The sequence below is a fragment of the Parasteatoda tepidariorum genome, chromosome 7, assembly GCF_043381705.1.
Source record: "Parasteatoda tepidariorum isolate YZ-2023 chromosome 7, CAS_Ptep_4.0, whole genome shotgun sequence".
Lineage (NCBI taxonomy): Eukaryota > Metazoa > Arthropoda > Arachnida > Araneae > Theridiidae > Parasteatoda > Parasteatoda tepidariorum.
In genome coordinates this window covers 39,668,310-39,693,130 of record NC_092210.1, presented here as the reverse complement: position 1 = coordinate 39,693,130, position 24,821 = coordinate 39,668,310, and the positions used below count along the sequence as shown (strand labels likewise).

At 29.0% G+C, this 24,821-nt stretch overlaps 1 protein-coding gene across 2 annotated transcripts in view; it reads right to left on the bottom strand.

Annotated features, from left to right (window-relative positions):
- Nucleotides 1-24,821, bottom strand: part of LOC107439448 (enolase-phosphatase E1) — a 158,033-nt gene that overhangs the window by 25,293 nt on the left and 107,919 nt on the right. The window contains exons 7-9 of one of the 2 annotated variants that reach the window (XM_043057304.2): nucleotides 21,759-21,860; nucleotides 13,273-13,310; nucleotides 5,722-5,827 (exon numbers count right to left, since the gene is read on the bottom strand). In XM_043057304.2, the coding sequence (XP_042913238.1) occupies nucleotides 5,722-5,827; nucleotides 13,273-13,310; nucleotides 21,759-21,860 (246 nt within the window). The remainder of the gene's footprint in view (nucleotides 1-5,721; nucleotides 5,828-13,272; nucleotides 13,311-21,758; nucleotides 21,861-24,821) is intronic. The other variant, XM_043057346.2, reaches the window with a different exon arrangement.

Sequence of the window (24,821 nt, the reverse complement as noted above, 5' to 3'; positions counted from 1 at the left end):
TATGCAGCATTTCTAGATTACATCATTTTATGGCTCATAAAACTTTATTTAAAATAATAATGTTAAGTTTTATTTACTTACAAGTGAACATCAAGTATAAGTGCTGTAACAACCTAAGAGTAAAATAAATCTTAAAATGAACAAGGAAAAAGTTAATTTGAGTAAATTTAATTAATTTGTTTAACCTTGTCATTTTGAGTTCAATTCACTTGAGTGAAAAATAAACTGAACTCCAGGTTTTAGTGCAACAATCTAACTGAAACTTGAGTTATACATAATTTTTTTCAGCACAAATTAATTCAATTTTTCATTTTTCATTCGAGTAACATTATCAGGTTTGAGTTAAATCACTTAATTTCAGAGTAGCATTCATAGCAAAGCTGAAAGAGTACATATAGTAGGAAAATATGCATCCCTTTTTTCTTCCTTTTTAGGGTTAATTAAAAATAAAAATGTAGCTTGATTTTTCTCTTTGCCTATCTTTCCTTTTACACTTATGAACACTTGAAAATTTATGAGCATTAATCACACCCATGAACACCTTTTTCAGTGCCTCGGTCTTACAAAGGAAGATTTGATAATAGATCCTAGGATTGCAGTCAATTTCCCCTTCAAATTCCCGTCAATTTCACCTTAATTTAATAAATCTCATCAGACTTCAGTCAGTCAGATGAGGAAATAAAAAACAGTAATATAAGAGAATTTAATTAATTGATTTTTTCTAGTTCTTGCTGAGTCATTTGGTAAATTTTGACCACCAAATTAATAACTTAATTAAAAAATATTTTCAGTGAGAAAAAAATTATGGTCAAAACTACCATAATATGGTTAAATTTAACATGTCTCTGGCTCTATGGGAACATCAAAAAGCTTGGTAGTTTTTACCTAAGTGCTTCGTTAATAATTTTGGTTAAATTAAACATTATATATAATGCTATAGTTCGTGATAAAACTTCGTAAAATTGACTAAGTTTGGTCATTTTATCAAGATTTATTAGAACACGCTATAAAAACCATTTATTCGGTTAAACTTGAATTTCAGTTTTGCTGGTTTTACTAAATATGTTGTAGTAAAAACTGTAATTATGAAATGAAGGAATGATTTATAAATACTATTTATTTTAGTTTTATTACCAGAATTATGTTTTTTTGTTTTTTTTTTGTTTTTTTTCGTTTTTAACAGAAATGTCATTAAGATACAGTACGGTAATTTCACCAGAATTTTTTTCTCCATGTACTCCAACCAATCCTAATACCAATTAGTACTCAATCCAGTTTGCACCAATTAATCCAGTTTGTACAAAAAACATAAATGATCAAAAATAACTCCAGTATTGACTAAATAGCTACAACTCTAGTTTAATTAAAGCCAAATAAGCAAAAGACAAAATAACTCGTTCTTTTAATACGAAAAAATTAATATTAAATAAAAGATTGTAATCCTTCCTGCTTTATTTCTAGCTCTAAATGTATTTTTAAAATTCAGTTATATTCCAAACTAACATCATATTGCTACCTTTTAATTTTTGAATCCTTCTAAGCATTGTTAGAGATAAAAAAATAAATATTTTTTTTGAAAAGATATAAACTGTTGCCAAGATAAGGAAAACAAAAAAAAAAAAATGCTCGAAAGAAAAATCAAATTTTTTCAGAAATAAGAGTGAAAAATATTTTTGGCGCTTCATTTTTCTTACCGAAATTGTTAAATNGGCGCTGGGACCATGTCCGAGAGTTCGTGGGTTCCAACCCCGCCAGTCGAAGACCGGTAAAGTGTAGTAAAGTGACTGATGCACGTTAAATCCGTCGCAAAAGTCCTCCATGTTCCCCTAACAAATCAATACCTCTGGGGGTACTGGATTGGAGATCGATCGTTCTCTGATTCAGATCAAAATTACGATCTGTGGATGAATGAATGGATGTATGAATGGGTCCGACCTATAAACGAGTGTGACGTATGGTGTGGCAGAAGTCAGATCTTAGTCGCCGCTTGGCCGTAGATGGCGCTACTGGTAAACAAGAACAATCGCACCCCCTCTGCATAAACCGGCGTACGTCAACAACAACAGGACTATAGCATAAATAATGACATTTAGACTGTTTAGGAATTACATTAAATTTTCCTTAAAATTTCTTTAATTTCTGAAATTAAATTTCAAGTTGGATGATTACGGATGGAACTAAGATAACATATACAATTAGTTCAGACGATTTCACCAAATAATTTCGCTATGAGTAAACAGAAAATGATTGGTATGTTGAGAGAAACGAATAGTATGGCAAGTGATATAAATGAGATTGTGCAACTAAAAAGTATATTTTTGTTCTCATAACATGCACAAAATGCAAAGTTAAATGCCATACGAAAGATTATCATGCTACTAGCTAAAAATTTTGTTGCTATTTTATTTTTTGCTGCATTAGATTTATTTATTCTATTTTACCATTCAAGGTTTTTAATTTCTACGCAGCTTAAAAAATTTTGGTATAATTGCTATAATGTGCACTGTAAAAATTTCAGAAACTAAATTTGTCTCGACAAAAATGTTTCCAAAATTCTCAGAGAACTTCATTTAATATCATGTTTCCGATCAATTGAGAAATATCTCTTTTATTTTCAAAAGTACGAAACTGAATCGTATTGACTCCGATTCACTTTTAGAGGTTTCCAAAATATTCAGAAACTGTTTTGAAAATTATGTGCATCGTAGCTGCTTCTTAAATTTAGAAACGCTTTGAGATTTTTTTAGAGTGTATGTATAAAAACATTTCTGGTAAAAGAAATTGCAATTTTGGTTTATGAAATAAAAAAAAAATCTCAGAATTTGAAGCTTTTCATTTGATAATTTTATACTCTTATAGTAACGGTTTTAAAATAAATTCTATTAAAATAAATATCTACATAAAATAAATATAGTTCCTATTACCACACATTTGGTAAAAAATAGAAAACAAAAAGTAAAATTAACCGAATAAATAGTATTTATTCCATGCTTTCAGGCCTCATGACAAAATTACCAAATTTTATTATATTTACCAAATTTTATCACATGTTATAAAACAATGTTTTATTGTTAATTTTACCAAAGCCTTTACTAAAGTGCTTCGGTTAAAATTACCTTGAGAAATTTGATTTTCCTACAGAACCAAAAATAATGTTAATTTTACTACATTCTGGTAGTTTATATCATACTTTTTTTCTCGGTGTATGGTATTTGCGTAACTATAACTTTCTCGTTCGATTAAAATAAATAATGAGTTTTATGTTATACAAATAGAACTAAAATGCATACATTTAATAGTTTGTTTTAAAAAATGTTCAACATAATAATAAGAAAAAAATCTTGCACTATTTAGACATATTTTTTTCTTTTATTAAGCTTCCTAAAATCCGCATTTATCTGCAACTGAAATGAAAGGGAAAAGTTTCCTTTTCTAAACCAGATCTTTTTTTTCTTTGCGATATGCTCATGAGATATTCATGAGAAATCATCTCATACTCCGTTCGGTGAATCAGACACGCTTGAATTATTTATCAAAAATAGTAGTTGGCGCCTGTTTTTGACTTCAAATGCGCCTTCTCAGAGCCGAAAACTGTATCTTCCTTATCTTATAGTCCTACACACAGATGAAAAAAAAATATAAAATAAAATGAAAAACAAACATATGTCTGTTCAAAAGTATATCTGACCAAAAACCAAAAAGCAAATTTCAATTCCTATGTGGTTTTTTATTCAAGGCAGCAACATCCTATGATGTACTTAGTAAGCTAAAAATATATTCGACCAGTAAAAAAAGAAATAAAATCCCAAAAGGAATTTGTTTTTGAGTGCTTGTGAAAATATTTCACAGAAAACAGGTTTTTAGGATTTTATTTTATTTAAGTGATATTAGTAGTTAAAATAATAGTTGTTAATATATTCTATCTGGCGCTTGTTGTATGTATCTGAGAGTAAATAACAATTAAATGATAATGTAAGGAAAAGAAGAAAAAACCTTTGATAAATATTTAAAAAAAAATCATTGCAACTTTTGTTGAGAATTTGAAAAGTTTCTGACAATTTGGCATCAAATCGAAAAAAAAGGGCTTTTAAAAGTACAGCTCATGTATTGGTAGATAAAATTTTTAAAAGATGAGGAGAATAAGATAAAAGGCTTAGGTGCGCTATTTCTTCTCAACACAAGTTCTATAGATTTGATATTTGCATTTTGCCTGATAGACGACTTAATTTTTAACGACCTTGTTCGCGGATTAATTTCTTTTACTTCATGTTGCCCTTTATATAATTGACTGTTCTCAATAAGTAATTGATATTGATTATGGTTACAATTTTCTTTTCATTTCACCAACCTTTTCACTGTTATCACAATCATGTAAATATCCGAGGATATTTTCCTTTAATTTTATTTTAATCACTTTGGCTGTATATTTTTGCTCCTAAACTTCTGTTCTGTTATCATATTCGGGATCAATCTCTCAGTTAATGAGATATTTGAATGAACATCATTATAAAATAAGATCAAGACAAATCATTGCAGGATTAAATTATAAATCCATTTTATTATTCATCATTAATTTTCTATTTAATATCTTCCCACGCTATCTCATATCAGCTTTAAATGCTGTCTATTTCTATATCGATGCACTTTAAGCATCGTCTTCTGTACACTGTTACAGATAAGCACCAAACATTTGCTTTTATTAACGTAATAAATAGTCAAAATTAGCTTTATAAATTGCTATTTATTAATCTATATTGTTCAGAAATACCTCTTAACGCTACCTTAAATTTTCTTTGTGCACGATATATAATGAACAATAAACTCTATTTCATCCATTGTGTCAGTAAAAGTCAATTTCTGTTAATCGTTAGTAGTTTAATAGTTTTTCTAATTTGTTTTAAATCACTCTAATTTTTTTAATATTTGCACTGTCTTTTACTACATAGTCACTTATTAATTTTTTCGTTCATTTTACCAAAATGCATAAAAACTTCAACCAAGTCATTTTTTTAATAAAAAATGTACTAAAGGAAAAATAATGTTTCATTAATATAAGAAAATCTTACGATCAAACGCTTATATTGTATCGTAGTTCATAAATAAAAGAAATTGGAAACTCTTAACATTATTAATGACATTGTTTTTATAAAATGAGCTTCACATTGTTAAAATGTTAATGCTCGCAATGTTCGCAATGTTACAGTGCAATGAGTTTCACAATGCAATGAGTTTCACAATGTTAAAACATGCAATTATCTAAAATATTTAAATTAATTTCTTTCACAAGAAAGAAAATTAAGCCTTTAAAATCTGTCTGTGCCAAAATTTATAAATTTTTTTTTATGAAGATTAAAATAAGAACAAACAACAGAGTTATTAACAAACACACCAGCTTAAGCATTAAGTATTTATACACAGCTTCTAAGAAAATAATACTAACTCCAAAGTATCCTACAATACACAAGTTTAATAATTAACCTAGAAGTCAATTTAAATTCGCAATCCAATTACTCGAATAACATACGAAACTCCACCGTTTGTATTAGCTTGGGGTTTAATTTCGAAGTGGAAACAATTAATTCCTCTTAGTTCTCTTCCTGACCCGTAAGAAGAATTAATTTTAGAGCTGCCCGAAAGGATTTAGAAAAGTAAGGATGTCTAAAAAAGAAAAGGAAAGAAGAGATAAAAAATGGAAAAAAAAGTAGCGAAAAAGAGTCTTACTCCGAATGTCTGATCCAGGTGTCTTCGGAGTCTTAATGGGAGAGAGCATGCCATTCTTTTTCTTTGGCGAAGTTGACTTCTGCGGCTTTTGTGGAGATGGAGGAGTCTAAAAGAGATACATAGGATTCCAATGATAAAAGAGCCGTTATTATTTAAATTTATAAAAACAGGGTTAAATATCTCACTCATTCCTTGCATTTTTTTCGCAATTTGTGCACTTTGCATTTTTTTTTTTTTGCAGTAAAATGCTACCTACAAAAGCAGATTTGGAGCTGATAGTTAAGGGTTATCAGGAACTGATTATGACCAAGAACACATGACGTTTTAATTTTTGAAAAATTTTGCTTTACTTCCTTGTCGTGCAATAAAAATAAATCTCCCAGATCATCATACTTATGGAGACTCACACCGAATGTCTGATCCAGGTGCCTTCTGAATCTTAATCAGAGAGAGCATGCCATTGTTTTACTTCGGATAAGTCTACTTCTCCGAATTTTGTAAATACGGATGAGTCTATACGAGATAAATGATATTCTAATGGTAAAAAAGCCATTTTTTAAATGTATATAAAAGGTAATGTGAAATACATTATAATATGCTTCTTCTTTTCTTATTCAAACTCGAAGTACTCTCCGACAACGCATGTTCAATTTTCCAAGCAGACAATATGAAATCAAGCCATTTTTTGATCTTTCAAGGACTAGAAAAAACTTTTAGGATAACGGAGACATTAAAAAATTATATTGGGAAGCAAGAATACTAATGAATTCTTTGTAATCAGACTTCTATAATTGAAATGGTTCTTTCTCTCCTTTTTAACGGCTTATTGTCCCTTTACAAATTTATTTGCTTATTGCTCACATTTTACTGTTCATTTTGTATTGTTGTTTCTGCTACTTAGTGATGCAGTGGTTTCTCATAACAAAATATCATAAATCTACTAAGCATTTGAGCTTAGTGCAATTTCTGCAATTAAAACGTTCCGAAGAAATAAGATGATATTTGATAGTTTAGAATAATTAAAATAATTCCGCATTTCATCTACAAATTTCATTTCACAGCACGTTTTCCTTTTGAACAACGTTGTGTTATTTGTTTGTCGTATATAGTGTTTTCATTTTGATGATAAAATTTAACCACGATATGCTATTTCATGCTGTTGGACTTCATATTATTTTGAAGAATAGATTTCATAGAATATTTTTGAAGTGGCACCAGAAAAAGAGGTTGAGGTAGGGCATAGAACTAACAAGCCTATCCTGTAAGAAAATTGTCACGAGATCCAAAGAAGTACGAACAACAAATGGCAAACTGTTCTATCTGTTTGATAGTACTGAAGGTATACAAATCAATACTCAATAACATCATAAGTTCAATACCACCTGAATGGTATTTTGTATCCTATACACAAAAAGGTTGATGCACTGAATTTCGAAAATTATAGAGAAAGAAGTTTGTTATGCGTCAAGATAGCAAATAGTCAAGATTGACTTAAAGGAAGCAAAAGAAGGTCAACAATTGACTTAATCTTCACCTTGACACAAATTTTAGAGAAATGCAAAGAATTCGGAATAGAAATCCAACATCTGTTTGCAGACTTTAGAGCAGCCTATGATAGTATGCATTGATCCGATTATTATAATGACCTTATAATGTTTCCAAGTTCTATTAAAATTAATCAAACTAGCGATATTTACCGGTACTGAAACCAATTTGATTGTATGAATTCAAGGAAAATTAATCACCTCTTCAGAGATTTATAATGGGGAGACATAGACAGAGAGATGCATTTGCATATCTTCTGATTTAGTTTAACTCCACGAAAAGAAATCTAAGATACTGGTATTTATGCTGGAGACACCATATTTAATAATTCTGTAATTATGTTGAGATACGCTGATGATGTAGCTAGATAAATGAGTTTAAGGGTGGGTCACACTGTTAAAACTTTCATTCTAAAATTATGGTAAAATAACTGGCATCTGTCTGTCCATCCGATTAACCGTAAAGTTTACGGTAAAGAACATTTTTTTCCTTTATGGTTTTGAAACCATTTACAAAAGGTATGGCTATAAAACCATGAAAACAAAACTATACGGTTTTTTAACCATTTTCAACTAGCATTCTTCAAAAACGTAAAAAAAAATATATATTATTTAACTAGACACAGGAGCTCGGTTTTTCGTAAGGTATTGGACATTGGAGAGTGCCGGAAACTGGAAATTCTTCATGTGTTGAAGGGAACCGAGGAAATATTGTGGTGTCAACACTAGGACTCGAACTCCAATTCTGCCAGTCATGACATTGACAGATAAACCCGCTCGGCTATGATATATAAGCAGTTGCAAAGAACTAAATACTTTCATAAGGTGGTTCTAGCTGGTGCGATAAAATTCTGGTTGCTTAACAGTATTAGGTGAAAGCAGTTAATAAACAGTTTGATTAGTATTTTATTTATGGTCATTTTACTGCCTTGATTAAATATGGTTAAATAACCATTCAATAAATTGTTATTTAACCATTTTTTCAGAAAAATTTCTAACAGTGCAGAGTGTAAAGAGCAAAAGATATGTTTTGTGTTACAAAGGAAACTATTCCTTAAATATTTGAAGTGAATATTTTAAATTTTTAATGTGTAACAAATGTTGCCTATTTAGGATAAGAAATAAGCGAATAGCATAAGCATCAAAATAGCATAAGTCCTGAAATCAGAAAAAAAGTTATTGATGATAATTGTTGTTTCTTCAGGTTCAGATAATTTTTAAAATACCATTTAATAAAAAAAGAAATACAAGCATTGCTATACAAGGTATTGATAAAATCTATTTTGAATTATCATGGACATCATCAGAGACATGGGTCTTGGCAAAAAATGAAGACTGCAACAATCTTTGATGGAAAGGTTGGGAGAACGATCGTTAGTGCTGTTCTCGATAATAATAATATCTGGAAAAAAGATATAATTTCATAATTTATAAATCTAGGTAGAATGCGATGGCCAGATCATTCAATAAGAATGAGTCCCTAAGTGAACAGAAATGATGGTTTTTAACACCAACCACACAGACCAAAAGACCAAGAGGAAGACTCAAAAAGCGATTGAAAGATTGTGTGAATGAAGATTTTACTCTCCTGAAAATGTAGATCTGAAGATCAATTTGTGGGAGAAGTGCAGATTCAGGAATTTTGTAAGGAAGGAGTAAGATCACAAGGGGCTGTCTTGTCAGTGCTGATAGTGAAATTTTCTAGAATTGCATTATATCCGTGCTAAAGAATAGTCTTGAGAATAATAATCAATAACGATTAATCATTTTTAACGAGTAATTGCATAACATTTATGAATTAAATAAGAACACGTTAGTTAAAATAAATAAGTGACTCAGTAGATCAAAATGCATTTGTTAATAACTTAATATGAATATAAAAACAGTGCAGATTTAAAAAAAAATTGAAATTTGGACTCGTAAGAATTTTGTACATAATGAATAAAGTTTATATTAAAACGTAGTAGTGAAGATGTATGTGAACTACTCATCCAGTTATAATTTTACTTAAAATTACAAATAGGTTTTCTTTTTGTAACAAAAAAAGTTATTAATCAAAATTAAAGTAGTTAGTTGAATTAGCATTGTGTTTAAGTTGTTATCATAACATTCTTTAAAATTGTATACTCAATACTTACTATTATATATATAGAAGAACTTGACAAAAATGGTGTCCTGAAACATTTCTTTAAAAAAGTCCACGTGCATGGAAAACAATAAATTACTTTCTTTTACAAAATATTAGTGTGAAAATTGTAGTAATATAACAATAATTTGCATATGTGCGATTCATATTTAACATATGTGCGTGTCTAAATGTACAATTTTTGAAAGTAATAGTATGCAATTTTCATATTTTTTTTAAGTTTGTGACAATGCTTTGGCTTTGATTTTACCATTGATATGCATGAGTTAAAACTTAGTCACTATATTTTAATAATGAATTTATTGTATAAATATTAAAAAGTAATTAATGGACATGAAATTTGCGATTCTAATATTATACATGCTATTAATGATTCCAATTGTATAATTAGAAATCATTCAATAAGGCTCAAATCCAAAGCTATTTAAAGCAAACCAATATTAGATTTTGCAGAAATTAATCGCGTTCCTTTCAGCAAGATTAAAAAATTCTACCTTGGTATTGGGAGTTTGGGTTTATGTCAGAAATAGAAAATTGCTGTTAATCAAAATATAAAATATAAGTGTGATAATTGCAGGAATATAATAATAACTTACATATGTACGATTCCTATGTTAAACATGCGGATGTCTAAATATGCAATTTTTAAAGTAATAAAGAGTAATTTGGTGTTTTTTAAACTTGTGCCAATGACTGAACTTTCTTTTACCGGAGATTCGTGTGTGTTGAAACTTAGGCACTATATTTTTTTTAAAAAAATGGAATCTATTGTGTAAACATTAAAACGAGAATAATTGAACATGAGCTTTGTGATTCTAATATATTCTATCTAATGATTGCAATTAAATTGCAAGAAATCATTAAATTAGGTACAGTACCAAAGCTATTTAAAACAAACCAAGATTAGATTCTATAGAATTTAATCTCGTTCCTTTCAGCGATATTCCAAATTATATCTCAGTATCGGGAGCTTGGTTTCATGTCATCAGTTGAAAATGGTTGTTAATCAACAGATTCCTCATTCCCTAATGCCCGAAACATATACCCGAGGAAACCATCAACACCGCTGCACCCCGAATTTAATTCAGACACGAGAGAAATCAAATAAACAGAACGCTTTAATCTTACAGCCATTTACAACCAAAGCTGGCACGCTCTTTGCAGAAGCAATCAGTCTTGAGTAGCAAAGAAAACGCTTGCGTCTTGAACCCGTTCGTAAAGTCTTGGAAGAGATGCGTTTCCCTCGTCAATCAAATCTTTTCCCTTTTGAAGCACCTTGCGAACTTCCAATTCCCTTCCTTTCATTAACTTCAGCCTGTGTCGAGGGACATTCTCTTTTCCTTTTCCCTTATTTTCGACATTTGTTACCGACTTAGGAAGAAAATCCTGAGAAATGGTGCTCTTTAGGAAAGAGAAGTATTTATTTAGGCAAGTTTATCTTGTATTCTTACGGTTGTTAAAAGCTAAACATTGGAATAGTTGGGATTTAAGAAGATTACTTATAGAATCAATTCTCATTGGAAAGGGAATATATTTGAGTATATAAGTGCTTTGAATCACATAAACAGTAAAATGTTTGAGTCAAACATGTTACAAAAACAAACTAATGGAAATCAATGAAGGATGTTCATAATTTGTTTTATTTCTAAAATAAATTTTAAGATGCTGAATTTATTGAAAAATAATACTTTTCAGAAGGTACTAAAGTTATACAAATATTATTCTCATTTATAAATCTAGCAATTGACTTTACTCTGTCTTTACTGCACTATTTTTATACGAATCCCTAGTTCAGCTCGAAAAAATGACTATTTTTGCTACACTGAATTCATCATGTAGTTATTTTTACTACATTTTACTATTCATTACTAAATTAAAACTATTTACTTTTAATTAAAAACTATTGACTACTAATCACTAAATCAAAACTATTTACTACTAATTAATAATTTGAACACTAAATTTTTACCTCAATAAACTTTATTTATTTATTTATATATTATTATTTTGTAATTTTCTGCTTTGGACTATTCTGCAGTTCTCATTCTCATAATTCTGCAGTCTAGGTTACCAATTCTTAAAAAAAAAATGTTTAAGGAAATAAAGGATATTTTTTATTTACGATTTTTTATTATCGTTTAATATTTCGAATTTTAACAATAACTAAATACATTTATGATTAATTTATGATAGAAACCTATTTTCATCAGTAAGGAATGTTAATCTATTTCAAATTTGAATTTGCAAAAATAGAAATTATGTATTTAATATACGATTAAATAGTTGATACGCAATTGCAGACATGTATTGCAATAATTTTTACTTTCATTTCTCATTTTGGACGTTCCGGGTTTTAATGCTTCATTAAATCTTTTGCGATGCAAGACAGTTTTGTACTCTTTCATATAAGATTAAAATTATTATTTCTACAATAAAATACAGTTTTATTAAAGTTATCTTGACTATTACCAGAATAATTTTGCTTCCTTATTTCATTTTTAAACACAATTTAAAGGATAATCAAGTTCATCAAAAAATGAACAGTCGCTATTTGTTAATTATTACAATCAGTAATTAAAATACTACATGACCTTAAAATGTTCGGCAATTTGAAAAATCATTTAGAGAAAAGCAGTAGAAGATTGTATGACTTTCTAAAATCTGCTTAAGGAACAGGAGTCTATTCTTACCGATTTGAAAATTTAAGTTTAGAGATAAACAACAGATGACGCTACCAATTAAAAATTACCCAGAGCAATGTTTTCAAAATAACTGTAATTTGCAACCAAAATGTGGTGATATCGGAGAATAAAACTTAACAAATATGTTTGCAAAGGCATTCAAAATATTGTTTCTAATTTTTTCTAGTTAATGTCGTCTGTCAGTTATCTTTCAAGAAACTTTGCAGACAAATTAGTAATTTGAAAACTAAAGTAACTGAATTAGTAAATATAACTATTTTAGGAAATTTGGAAAGAGCTTTATAATTAATAGCAATTTAGTCATCAAACGAAAATGTTCTAACTCCTTTCATTTTTCTTCATTTATTTTAAAAAAAAAAACAATTTTGTATACCCAATAAATTTCAATCATTGTTTAACAGAAATATAGTTTTTAAGAAAATTTGGATGTGCGTATTTCATTAATTAGTCTCATGTAAAAAATAATTTTTTTTTTTAACTACATGCTTAGATAATCATAACATTTATACCAAAGTCAAAATATATTATAGTATTATTAACAATAAATAATAAATCAATATAAATAATAACTCAATATAAAATTATATTGCAGACGAATCATTAATTCTAAATATGGTAAATGATAAGAGTTTTGAGGGGTTTTATGCTATACAAATAAATGTTTTTAATGAGGTCAAAGATTTAAAGCGGTTAATGTTTTAATGATGATAAACTATATGTGAGTTTTGATATATTACTTTACTAGCCAAAAATAGTTATTATTATTGGACCTTTTAACAATGAAATATTTTTCCCCACGGCAAAGTAGCCAATATTTCTTATTATTCTACCGTAAAACGTGTTTAAGAAGAAAAAAAACTAACATTTTACAAATTTGGTTGATTTCTTTTATTAAAATTTTCTTTCATCTAAGTTCATAAGAATTAATTTAATATTAAAGAACAAAAGTTCATTTTTATGAAATGAAAGAAAAATTTACAAACTGAAAACCTAAAATACCAAATATAAAACACGTTACTTAATCAGTTATATATTTATGCATTTATTCAGAATAATAATTTTTATAATGATGAGTTCATATAAGCATCTTATTTCAGTCTTATAACTTCATAAAATATTATACTTTCCCTTCATAAGAAAAAAAATTATTTATACTTACCTTTATTGATTTAGGTGGCGATGAAGCTGGAGATACACCTAAGAACAAAATATGTTGTTGTTAATTAACAAATAAAGCAAATTTTGTTTATGTAATGAATATTTCATTTTTTCTTTTAATAGGAAACTGTATTAGTTTAGAAATATATATTAATACAGGGTGGTTGGGAATTCATGGTACAAACTTTAAGGGTAGATACAGTAACAATCAATACAGACGCAAGTGAAGCGATGAGGCGGAAACACCAAAAATAAGAGACAAAAGGAAAGACAATAAAGTGTTTATTAAAAGCGTCGTTGGCAAGTACAGCATTTACAATAACTGTTCAAAATTGCATCAACCAGTAAGCGATGCATGTTTGACAGCGTGGGTGGAGCGATTGGCGCACACGTTCAAAGATGTCAGATATTTCACGCACTCGTGCAGCAACTTCGGATATTCGAGCAACGGGATCCTCATCTGAGTAAAGTGGCGTCGCATAAACACGATTTTTCAGATGTCCCCATAAAAAGAAATCGAGACTCGATAAATCGGAAGATCGTGGTCGCCCAGAGACTGGTCCACCACGCCCAATCCATCGCGTCCCAAACGTGGCATTCAGGTAAGTGTCACCAGTGCTGAAGTGGGATGGTGCCCCATCATGCTGAAACCACATGCGGTTACAAATGGTGATCGGAAAATCCTGCAGCAGTTCTTGTAACACCTGTTCCATAAAAATAAGATTACATTCGCTATTAAGTTGATTAGTTAGTACGAATGGGCCAATCAAAAAGTCGTTTACAATACCAGCCAACACATTCATGCAGAATCGCTGTTGATACGCATGTGATTGCGCTACATGTGGATTTTCAGTTGCCCACACATGAGAATTGTGTGCATTAAAACATAGCCACCGTGAAATAAGACTGTCGAGAACACTTGGGTATTTTAGTGACGTGAACAACAGTGGTGTATAGCTGACAAGCGGCAAGCTGCCAATTTCAAAGATTTGCCACTCCTTGAACAATACGTTTGTCCGACGGATATAAAATATCGCAAAATAGAGATTCCTCAAGAAAATTATTAGTATAATATGTTGCATATATACTAATGATGTATATATAGTTATTATATACATTATAAACATTTATAATAATGTATAATAATGTATATATAATGTATGTATAATATCGTATAATAATGTATATATAATGTATATATAATATTGTATAATAATGTAATGTATATATAATAATGTATAATAATGTATATACATTTTATAATAATGTATATATAGTTTATAGCAGAAATTGCTTAATAATTAAAAAAATTAAGCAGGGTAAAAGAGAAGAAAATATTTAATACTTTTTCACGAATTACATTCTAAGTGTTTGTTAAATCGTAAGTTTTTAGAAAAAAAATAATAAAATGGAAAAAATATAAAAGCATTTATTAAAATTACTCTTCCTGTCATTCAATAAGATACATCTCACTAATTGATATATTTTATAAAAGATACATTTGAATGAATATGTATGCATATGTATAAACTATTGTTTCAAAACTTGTTTATATAAACTCTTCCAGACTTATAAGATAAACATGAAAATCTGAATAACATGAGAATACCATATTTAATCTGGAGCAAACTCAAAATGTATTTATCTTTAAGATTGCAAAAAATCTAAATTTAATTTTCTTTAATGAATCTTTAACTTTAGTATATATAATAATAGGGCAGATCGAAAAATAATAACATAACAATTTAATAATATGTTTTTTTTCCAAATTTGTACAAAAAGATAATACAAGGAAGAAATATTGATTAGATAATATTAGGGGAAAATAACATATTCTAAGAACATAGAGAATATTCCTTAATGAACGATCTTTTATATCTTTAATTCCTTAATGAACTGAACAATCTAAAAGTTTTATCTTTAATATCTTCTAATTAACATTAGAAATCAAAAATTATTATTATTATTATTATATATATATTTCCTTTTGTATTATATAAAAAGCTGATTTTGTGAGATGTAAAGGAGGTTTACATTTCCCAACCTCAAAACAACCTCAAAAACATCTTTTTTCATTTCATGCAAGAGTAACCCCTCTAGATCTTAGCTCTTTAAACAAATACAGATTACAGATTCCATCGAAACAACATATTTCGTTGAGAAAAGTTTTCCTACCTAAAAGAGTTATGGTGAAATTTAAAAACTGTGGTAAACTTTACTGTACTTTTGGCTCTATAGAAACAACAAAAACCTTTATAATTTTTACCATGGTAATGCTTATGATTAAGTTAACAATAAAATATTGCTTCAAAATGAGAGTTAGATTTTGGTTAAAGTGGGAAAATTTAGTAATTTTATCATGATGTCTTATAGCATAGCATAAAAGTTATTAAAGTGCTGTGTTAATAATTTTTGTAAAATTTACATTNCATCGTATTTGTGAACATTTATCTCTAGGGGTCGCCGAAAATTTTCTCTCTACAAAAGGGGTCGCAGTCGAAAAAAGTTTGCGCACCACTGTCTTAGAGCATAGCATAAAAGTTATTAAAGCGCTGTGTTAATAATTTTTGTAAAATTTACATTAAGAGATGGTTTTATTATATTATGTGATAAATTTTGGTAAAGGTAGTTGAATTTAAGTTTGGTAAAGGTAAATAAATTTTGGTAATTTTATCAGGAAGCCGTAGTATGGCATAAAAACTACTTATTCGGCAAAATTTACTTTTCAGTTCAATATTTTTTACTAAATGAGAGGAAATAAGAGCTATAATTCTTAAAGCCAGAATTTTTCGTAAACCGTTATGTAAGATATGAACCCGATGACAGGCTTAAATGACATATACTTTGGATTTATTAACCAAACTTATGTCTCTTTTCTATGTTGACAAGAAATGATAATACCATACAGTACAATAATTTCACAATTGCATTGCTTTATTATGTAAGTTTTCACATTCGAAAGCATTTTTATTTTGTCATTAATTTCATTGAGTAAGAAAAAAATTAAGCTGTTCGGAATTTTATATTTGCAAGTCCATTATTTTCCTCTTGTTATCTCTTACTTTATTTAATTCATAGTTTTACTAATTCTATCCTATTATAAAGTCTACAAATTATTTATAATTTCAGTGAATTAAAATTATTTCTTTTCTGAGAATGAAATAAGTAAAAGAAATTCATAAAGAAATATTATAAATATTTAATAATATCACAGTACTCTAATTATGTTTTTTTTTTTAATTTTGAACATCTTATTTTGGCTTTAGATAGTTTGGGATAAGCTTGGTATATATGAAATTGCTTTAATAAGTGCAAAATGTTTAAAATAACTTTAAAAAAAATTGCTAAAAAACACATAAAACCACTGAATATCAAAAGCAACTAATTCTGCTCAGTTTACATAAATTTTCCCTATTTTTATTGTTCCTTTTTAAACATTACATTTTAACTGATCATCTGAGAGATGTTTAATCTCATTTTACACATAAAATATAAATACATTTTTAATTAATCATTTGAAACAAAAAAAAATGACAAAAAAATTAAACTTTCACTTTAATTTTCATTGCACAAATTTATAAGAAAACTACATGCACTTGTTCTAACTATTTTCCTTTAATCTTCTGATTAAAATGCCATTTTGGTAAATCCACTGAGTTTTATTTAATCCATAATTTAAATTCATTTTAATTTTTTTTAAAATTGTCATAAAAATTATTAAGGTACTAACTTTTGTTTTACGAAAAAATAATCAAACAAAATTTCTCTGATAATAATTAGTTTTCGTTTATAATTCATTTCATCTAGAGGTGTAGTAAAATATTATATATAAACCAAATAAAAATTTAAAATTGAACCAAAAGACAGTTTAAATATTATACTAATTATAATTCAAGTTTATTTATTATTCGTATTTAAAATTCTGTAGCGTCAAACATATAAGAGTATTAATAAATGTAACAGTTGGTGTTTTATTAAAGATAATTTTTAATCAATAATGGGAAGTACTTCATTTTTTTCTAAATTCAACATATGAACACTATAAAATCAAAAATTCAAACTCAAGCCTTCCCTTATTATTATCGCATAGTTAAGAAAATAATTAAGTGACATAGTAAAAAACGGATTATTCTTATAACAGCACAACTGATGTTAATATTTTTAGGAAATATCTTCAAGTCAGGAAAACTCTTTTGGAAAATTCCGTGCATTACGATCTAAAGAAAACTCCCTAAGGAAAACTCCTAAATATAACATTATTGCGATATGTATTACTGTGACGTGTCTTTTCACGTAAGTATCGCAATAATGCTAACCATTTGATTTTAAGAAACATTTGAATCTTTAGTTATTTGGAAAAGCTGCAGTACTTGCGAGTGAACCTCGATTTTACTTTTGGGAGTAAAGTTTTACAGCTTAAAACCAATAGCTTCCTTTGCACACACCCAAATATTTATGAGTTTCAATATACATTTGAAGATACGCATTTCTAGAAACTTTAAATATTAATAACTTTGAGATTACTTCGAAGTCACATTTGTCTTTATTGTTGGAAATCACTTTTGTTAAATGGTGGCCTGCGTTTTTAACATTTCCCAAGCCTTTATACATCTTTTTAATAAACTAATTTTAATCTACGTCAAATTGTAGAAATTTCTTCAGTATGCTTATAAAGGCAGTTAACGAAACCAATTATACATCTCACTGGGGTGAGTTATCACGAATGTTATTTCTTGATTAGCTGGCATCTATTCTCACGATTTTTAGTGCCAGCAATTTTATGAAATTCTTCAGTAGGTATGATTTCTATTTTAATGAATTTCTTCCCAAATTTTTTTTTCTCAAATGGAACTTTTTCCACCGTCATTGTTTTGTTTATTTATTTATTTTAAACTATTTTATTTATTTAATTATTTTGTGAAAAAATATACTGGATGTTCATAAAAGTGATAATTCGATCATGGGTTAGAGTCCTAAGTGGTAAACCGATGATCCTCTGGCCATCATGCAAACCATGTTTTCGTGAATTTCCTCTACGTTTAACGCAAATGTGGTTTAGTTCCATTGAAAAGTCCTCCAGTACTTGATACAGGAGTTCTTGATACTTGATACTTTATTTCTGATACTTGTCTTCTAGACTGAGTTCAAAATTATAAGGCTACGGAGTCGAACTTTGGTAGTCGTAAATTAATAAATGGGTTGGCTGTTCGGGGATGGTTATAAAATAAAAAAAACTACTGTTTCTTTTGATGTTAACGCGCAATAAATATGAGATAGCTTGAATTCTTTATGAATGAAGAAAGAGTGACTGGGCCACCTACTCTAAACCTATGTGGTCTTAGGCGTGATCTATGGTCAAAAGAATTGTGATATATGGGTTACTTACTATTATTAAGAGTTTTAAATATATATTGCACCATCCTTTATAAATTAGAGCTTTCTGTATAATATAAATTTTTGAAAATTTCTTTTTAAAGAGTTCCATGCATTCATCAATCATGATTTTCTTGTTTGAAAATTGTCTTAATTCTTTTTAAAAATTGTATTCACTTTTTTTGGAAATTATATTTACTCTTTTTGTAAATTATGCTCACTCTTTTTGGAAAAAGAAGTGGCTTATTTTAAAGTTAAAACAAGTGGTATTATTAACATCTTTTTATTTTAGTTTCGCTGCTTCTCTGGACGTATGCTATTAAGCAAAAATGAGTACTCCTAATCAGTGTAATGCTATATATCTAGAGCGCAAATAAAAAAACAAAACAAAGGAAGTGGAGGGAAGAAATACACACATTGCTATAAATTATTAAAGATCTCTAAAAGCACTTTGTTTACAATAATAAAAAATCGTGATTTCATGACATAAATCTCGTGAAGCAAAATTTGAAAATTTAGAAAAGACACTGAATGATTGACGCAATATTAAGAGACATCTTTTGAAAAAATTAAAATGTGTTTATAATCTTTAATGTAATATTTTAAATTACACTATTACTTTATTAGAGCAAAAATCAGCGTATTAATGAGTTACATATAATTGTATTTAAAGTGTAGCATGTTTTTGAAAAATAAGTACAGTATTTATGAAATACAAGTAAATATTTGAACTCATTTTATTTAGTCACAATAAAATGACTTCACTTTTTTTGTTTACTCCACAGGGGTCATTATATCGATCGTCGACTGTATTTACAAAAGCTTCCGTTATTTTCCCTTAGTGCTGGTAAAGCAAAACGTACCAAAGCTTTACATTTCAAAAACTTTTCGTTCCTCCACAACTGATATTTTAAAACGTCGGTCTTTTTAGAGAAAGCGTCATTTTCAGAACTTAATTCAATTGTAATAGTAAAATAGTAGATATATTTCATGTCACGTAAACAAAAAGTTTTATTTTGAAAGTTGGAAAAAGGGAAAAGTAGCGCGTTAACTTGTAGGTAACAGTTGTCAAACATTGGACAAATTGATTGTTTAAATAAATAAAAGTGAAATAATTGTTGTTTTGATTTAAAGCGATAAGACACTGATTAAAAAGTCATAAATGTCATAGTTTCATATTTCTTACTATATATAAAAATCTAATGATGGTGTCGCAGTTTTTCACATTTTTATTGGCTGGAAAATCACGTGGTAGGATCCAGTTTTCCCACATTCATTTTCATATTGGTTCGGTTGTCATCAGCATAGAATTGATATCAGTCATGAAGTTATTGCTTTCCTATCAATATTTTGATTTCCCTAATTTAAAGAGTTAAAATTGCCTGTACTGTTATTACGTTTTTGATTTTGTTTTGTTTCTAAAATAAAACTTTAGGAGGATTGTTTTTTCAAAATTATTTTTATTAGAATAATGTAATTCTACATTTACATTTTAAGATAAAGTTCTTTTAATCAGCGTCTGATCTTATTAACAGTTTTACGGTTATTATTTTTTGTTGCTAATGACATTAGTATCTATATTATATAAAACGCTAATACGTACGTATGTATGTATCAATAAAACCGATGATATTTCTTTTCTCGCGCTGGCAACAGTTTTCATTTTTAATTGATTGGATTCGGCGCGCAAGAGCACGTAGTGAGCAACCAGATAACAATAACCAGAGTGAGCATTATCAGGTTGTTCAATTCAGATTCATGCACTAAAAACATGACAATATTTAATTTAAACTCAATTAGGAATTAATTAATTAATTGAAGTGAGAATGCTTTAAAAGGCCGCTGTTGAATTGATATTTTTCTACTGGGAGCTACCTAAACGTCTAAAAAACGTTTAAGTGTTTGTATTGAATGCATTGAATTTTTTTATATTTCGCGTTTATTTATGCATTGAATTTTCACGCTTTAAAATGCAGAATATTAGTGAAGCAATATTTGATAATTTATTTTGCTAATATGTTTCTTATTTAGCTAATGTTTTGATTTTTTCACCATGTACAATCTAAATAGCTAATATACTTTTTTAAAAGCCAATAAGAACATTGGTAGAATTCTTCTACATAAGTACAATACTATGTCTTTGATGATAAAATACTATGTCTTTGATGATAATATATTATGTCTTTGTGCTAGAACATTGTGTTCATTGGCGAGCGAGCGCAGCGAGCCATGGTTCACGGCGTGAACCACATAGGATTGCGTAGCAATTCTCGGGGGTTGGCGAGCGATAGCGAGCAGGGGGCGGAGCCTCCTAGTGTGAAAATAATAAAATAAAAGCACAACATCAAAAAACAGCAAAAAAAAAAAAGAATCAAATCGCATACTTTTTGCATTTGGGATAACTTTTATTCTTGTCTTGGTCTTTTCTTTTTTCATTTTTGCGTTTTCATGTACTTTTTGTTTCTTACAAGTTTTTCTCTTTTTATTTTTTAAACAAGAAACTACTTACGATTATTTTGAAATGCGTTAATATTTATTTCGTCTGTTAGTTTTACCTTGTCTGACTGACGGAAACATTACAACAAAAAACTCTTAAATGGTTAAAGACGTTGCTTATTTTTTTATTACCTGACCATAATTTAATTATAGACATATTTTAATTCAACAATTTAAATATCCAGTTACTTAAATTATTAAAATGTTTTTAGTATTGCGAGGACCTTATTCAAAACATCAATCAATGCGTATTTGTGACGAAAAAAAACTTTTTATTTGCAATTTTTTACTTTACTGTAAAGGCAAAAACAAACATTATTCATAACTTGGCTCCCTTAAATATTATGTTTTGAGAAATTAAAAGCTACGAAAAAAGTGAGCAACGCAAAATCTAAAAGCGAAGCATTTTGTAAATTGTGCACTCAAATGAACATAGGGTGCTCCACCCTATGCTCATGTAAAATTGTTGAATCCGCATAATTTTCAATGAAAAAAAAATCTAGCAGAATTTTAAAATGCTAAGCTATAAGAAACTGCGCAAATGCTCTGCAAAATTCCTAGCGTTTTCTTGCTTCACATCGTGTCAATTCAATGGAATGTTCAATAGTATTGACATACCTTCTAAAGGAGATTTGGGAGATATTCTTCCTAAAGGATGCAATCCTGAACCTCCCCATCCACTGCCAGCTTTAGGTGGAAGACGTAGCTGAGGCAAGGATCCTAAGAGGAGAGAGCCGTCAAAAAACTGAACTTACGACACTGTATTATCACGACACTGGTGTGCAATCTTCAAAGCAGCGGTGCAAAAAGCAGGTGCATCCTCCATTGTGCAGCAATTGCAAAAGTGAGTCATACATAACATGAGTGTGAAGCTAAGTGAAGTTTGCAAAGCACAAAATATCTGAGTCAGTGCAGTAGATATTCAATTATAAATTATATTTTCAAATTACCTAGGAGATTTTAGGGTTGATTTCACGTTTTAAAATCACTAAAAAGTAAATAAAATTTTATTTTGTTTTGTTTTGTTATCTCTTTGAAACCCCAGAGAGAAAAGATGAAAATAGTCCTTTTAGGGAAAATGGTGGTTTATCAAGTATTTGGATTATTCTGCAGCCTGCATGTCTTTCACAGACATTAACATAAAATATTCATCAGAAAATATATGCTTTAAAAATATTTTAATGACCTTAAGTCAATAAATAACTTAAGTGAAAACTGTTCATTTCATTTAAAACATTGCAACTAAACAAGAACAAATATTTAAGGAAATGATGATGATTTGTTTATGATAATTTTAATGTAGTTAACATTAATGATAAATGTTAATGATATTAATTCACTGTAGTTTTTTAATATGTGTAATGAGGGAAGTCTTGCTGCTTCCTTCATTAGCCGTATTTGATAGTGGTATTATGAATGTTCATTTTGGCCAATATTGAATGAATAAAAACAATAACGTTTCCAGGAAATGATGTACAAATCGTTGAATGTAAATTTAGATTTTATTAAGCATAATTTGTAAATTATAAAATGGCCATTTCTTCAAAAAATAAGAAATCCCTTAAAGGGATGAAAAAAATATAAGAATGCTCTCTATTGAGAGATCATAAAGCCAGAACATTTCTGACCGTTAGAAAATTAAGACTGGGAGGCCCAAAGGCCNTTCGATTAGAGGCGGCAGTGAATTTATATGTCTGCATAATAATGAAATAAAAAGAAAGTATCCGTTACATTGATCTGGAAGAGAAGAAATAAATATCTTATGTTCGCTTAAAAAGATTAAGTTTTTGATTTATTTTAAAAGTAATTCTTCCATTAATAAAAATAAGCTTAAGTAATTAAGGATATTTTAAAAGATAGAAAATAAATATGTGTATGCCAATTCTGGCATCACAATATGTATATTATGTAATGCAGAGAGGAACTCTGTTCAATTCAAGAATAAATAAATAAATAAATCTATTTAATAGTTTTGTCTATGGTTACAGCTATAAAAAAATAGCTATAGAAGTATTAAAAACGAGAAAAATATGTACTTAAAAATACATTTTAATAAATTATTAGATTGAATGCAATAGTGGTTATCTCTAAAGATGATAAAAATATTCTTTCAGAAATATCAACTAAATTTGCTGTTAACACGCAATAACTAAAATGTTCAAATATGGAGCAGAATTATATGTTACGGAACAAACTGTTTTCCAGAAACATCGATACTCTCATAAAAATAATCTTAAGATATAATAAACAATATATTTCCTAGATAAATGGAAGTTGCAGTACAAGGAAATATTTCATTTCAACGACTCTTCATTTTAACTATGAGCGTATTTTTACTGAAACAAGAATCGCGACCACAGTGAGAAGCAGATAAGGATAACCCTTGCGTCGATAAATTTTAAGGTATAATTAGGGAAAATATGAAAAATATTCTGAAAAAAAATGGAGGAAGGTCACATAAAAGCTATATGACTCTAACGCTACACATAAAAAAAAGAGAAAAAAAAAGAAGAAGAAAAAAACACAGCATAGTAAAAATAATTTAATGAAACACAGCGACGAATGACTTCCGTTTTTGGGGTTTTCCTTCAGGCCATATTTTGGATAGGCTGTTCAGCCATGCTTACTGATTGAAAATTAACAAATTTCTATTGCCAATTCGCTCATATTCACCCTATAAAACTTAGCAGTCTTATTAATTACGAATTACCTATTGTAAGGCCGGGATGGCCTGGTTGGTAGGGCACTGGGCCCATGTCCAAGAGTTTGCGGGTTCAATCCCCGTAGGCCAAAGACTCCCCGTGTAGTAAATGGTGACTGATACACGTTAAATCTGTCGAGTTGCAAAGTCCTCCATGTTCCCAAAGCAAATCAATACCTTTGGGGGTTCTGATCCAGGAGTTTCCTTGTCTTCTGGATTGGTTCAAAATTACTGGGCTACGGATTTGAACATTGGTAGTTGTAAGCCCAAATAGGGTCGGCTGTTCAACAACGGATATAAATAAATAATAATTACCTATTATGAGCCGAGATGGCTCAAGGAATAGAGCGTTTGCATTCCAATGAGGTGAACCGGGTTTGAATCCCAGCGATAGCTGTTCGATACGAATTCTGCATCCGGCTTGAACCGACCACAGTATTAACATGAAATATCCTCAGTGGGAAACGGATCATGGGTTAGAGTCCCCATGCCGTCAGGCTAACTGTGAGAGGTTCTCATAATCTTCCTCTCTATGTAACGCAAATGCTGGTAAGTTTCATCAAAAAGTTCAGAACGAATTAAAATTTCTCCCAATACTTGATACAGGAATTCCTTTGTCTTCTGGATTTGGTTCAAAATTACAAGATTGCGTAGTTGAACATTAGTGGTCTTAAACAGAAAAATTGCGTCGGATGTTCAGCCACGGTTATAAAAAAAATAGTTACCATTTATTACTTTATTCAGCTTCCTGAAATTTAGTTTACTTGATTGGCCAAGAATAATGCATTATACAGCCAAATAGTTCATACTTACATTTGGAAAAATTTTCTCTCTCCAATTTCTCAACACACGCAAAATAGTTTACAAATGTGTCTTAATTAAAAATTTATTATTTTGAAGCAATACGAAAAACGCATTGAATTATCGAAATGATATTTTGTTTCTTTATAAAAATTAGCGTTTGATAGAGTCCATCAACA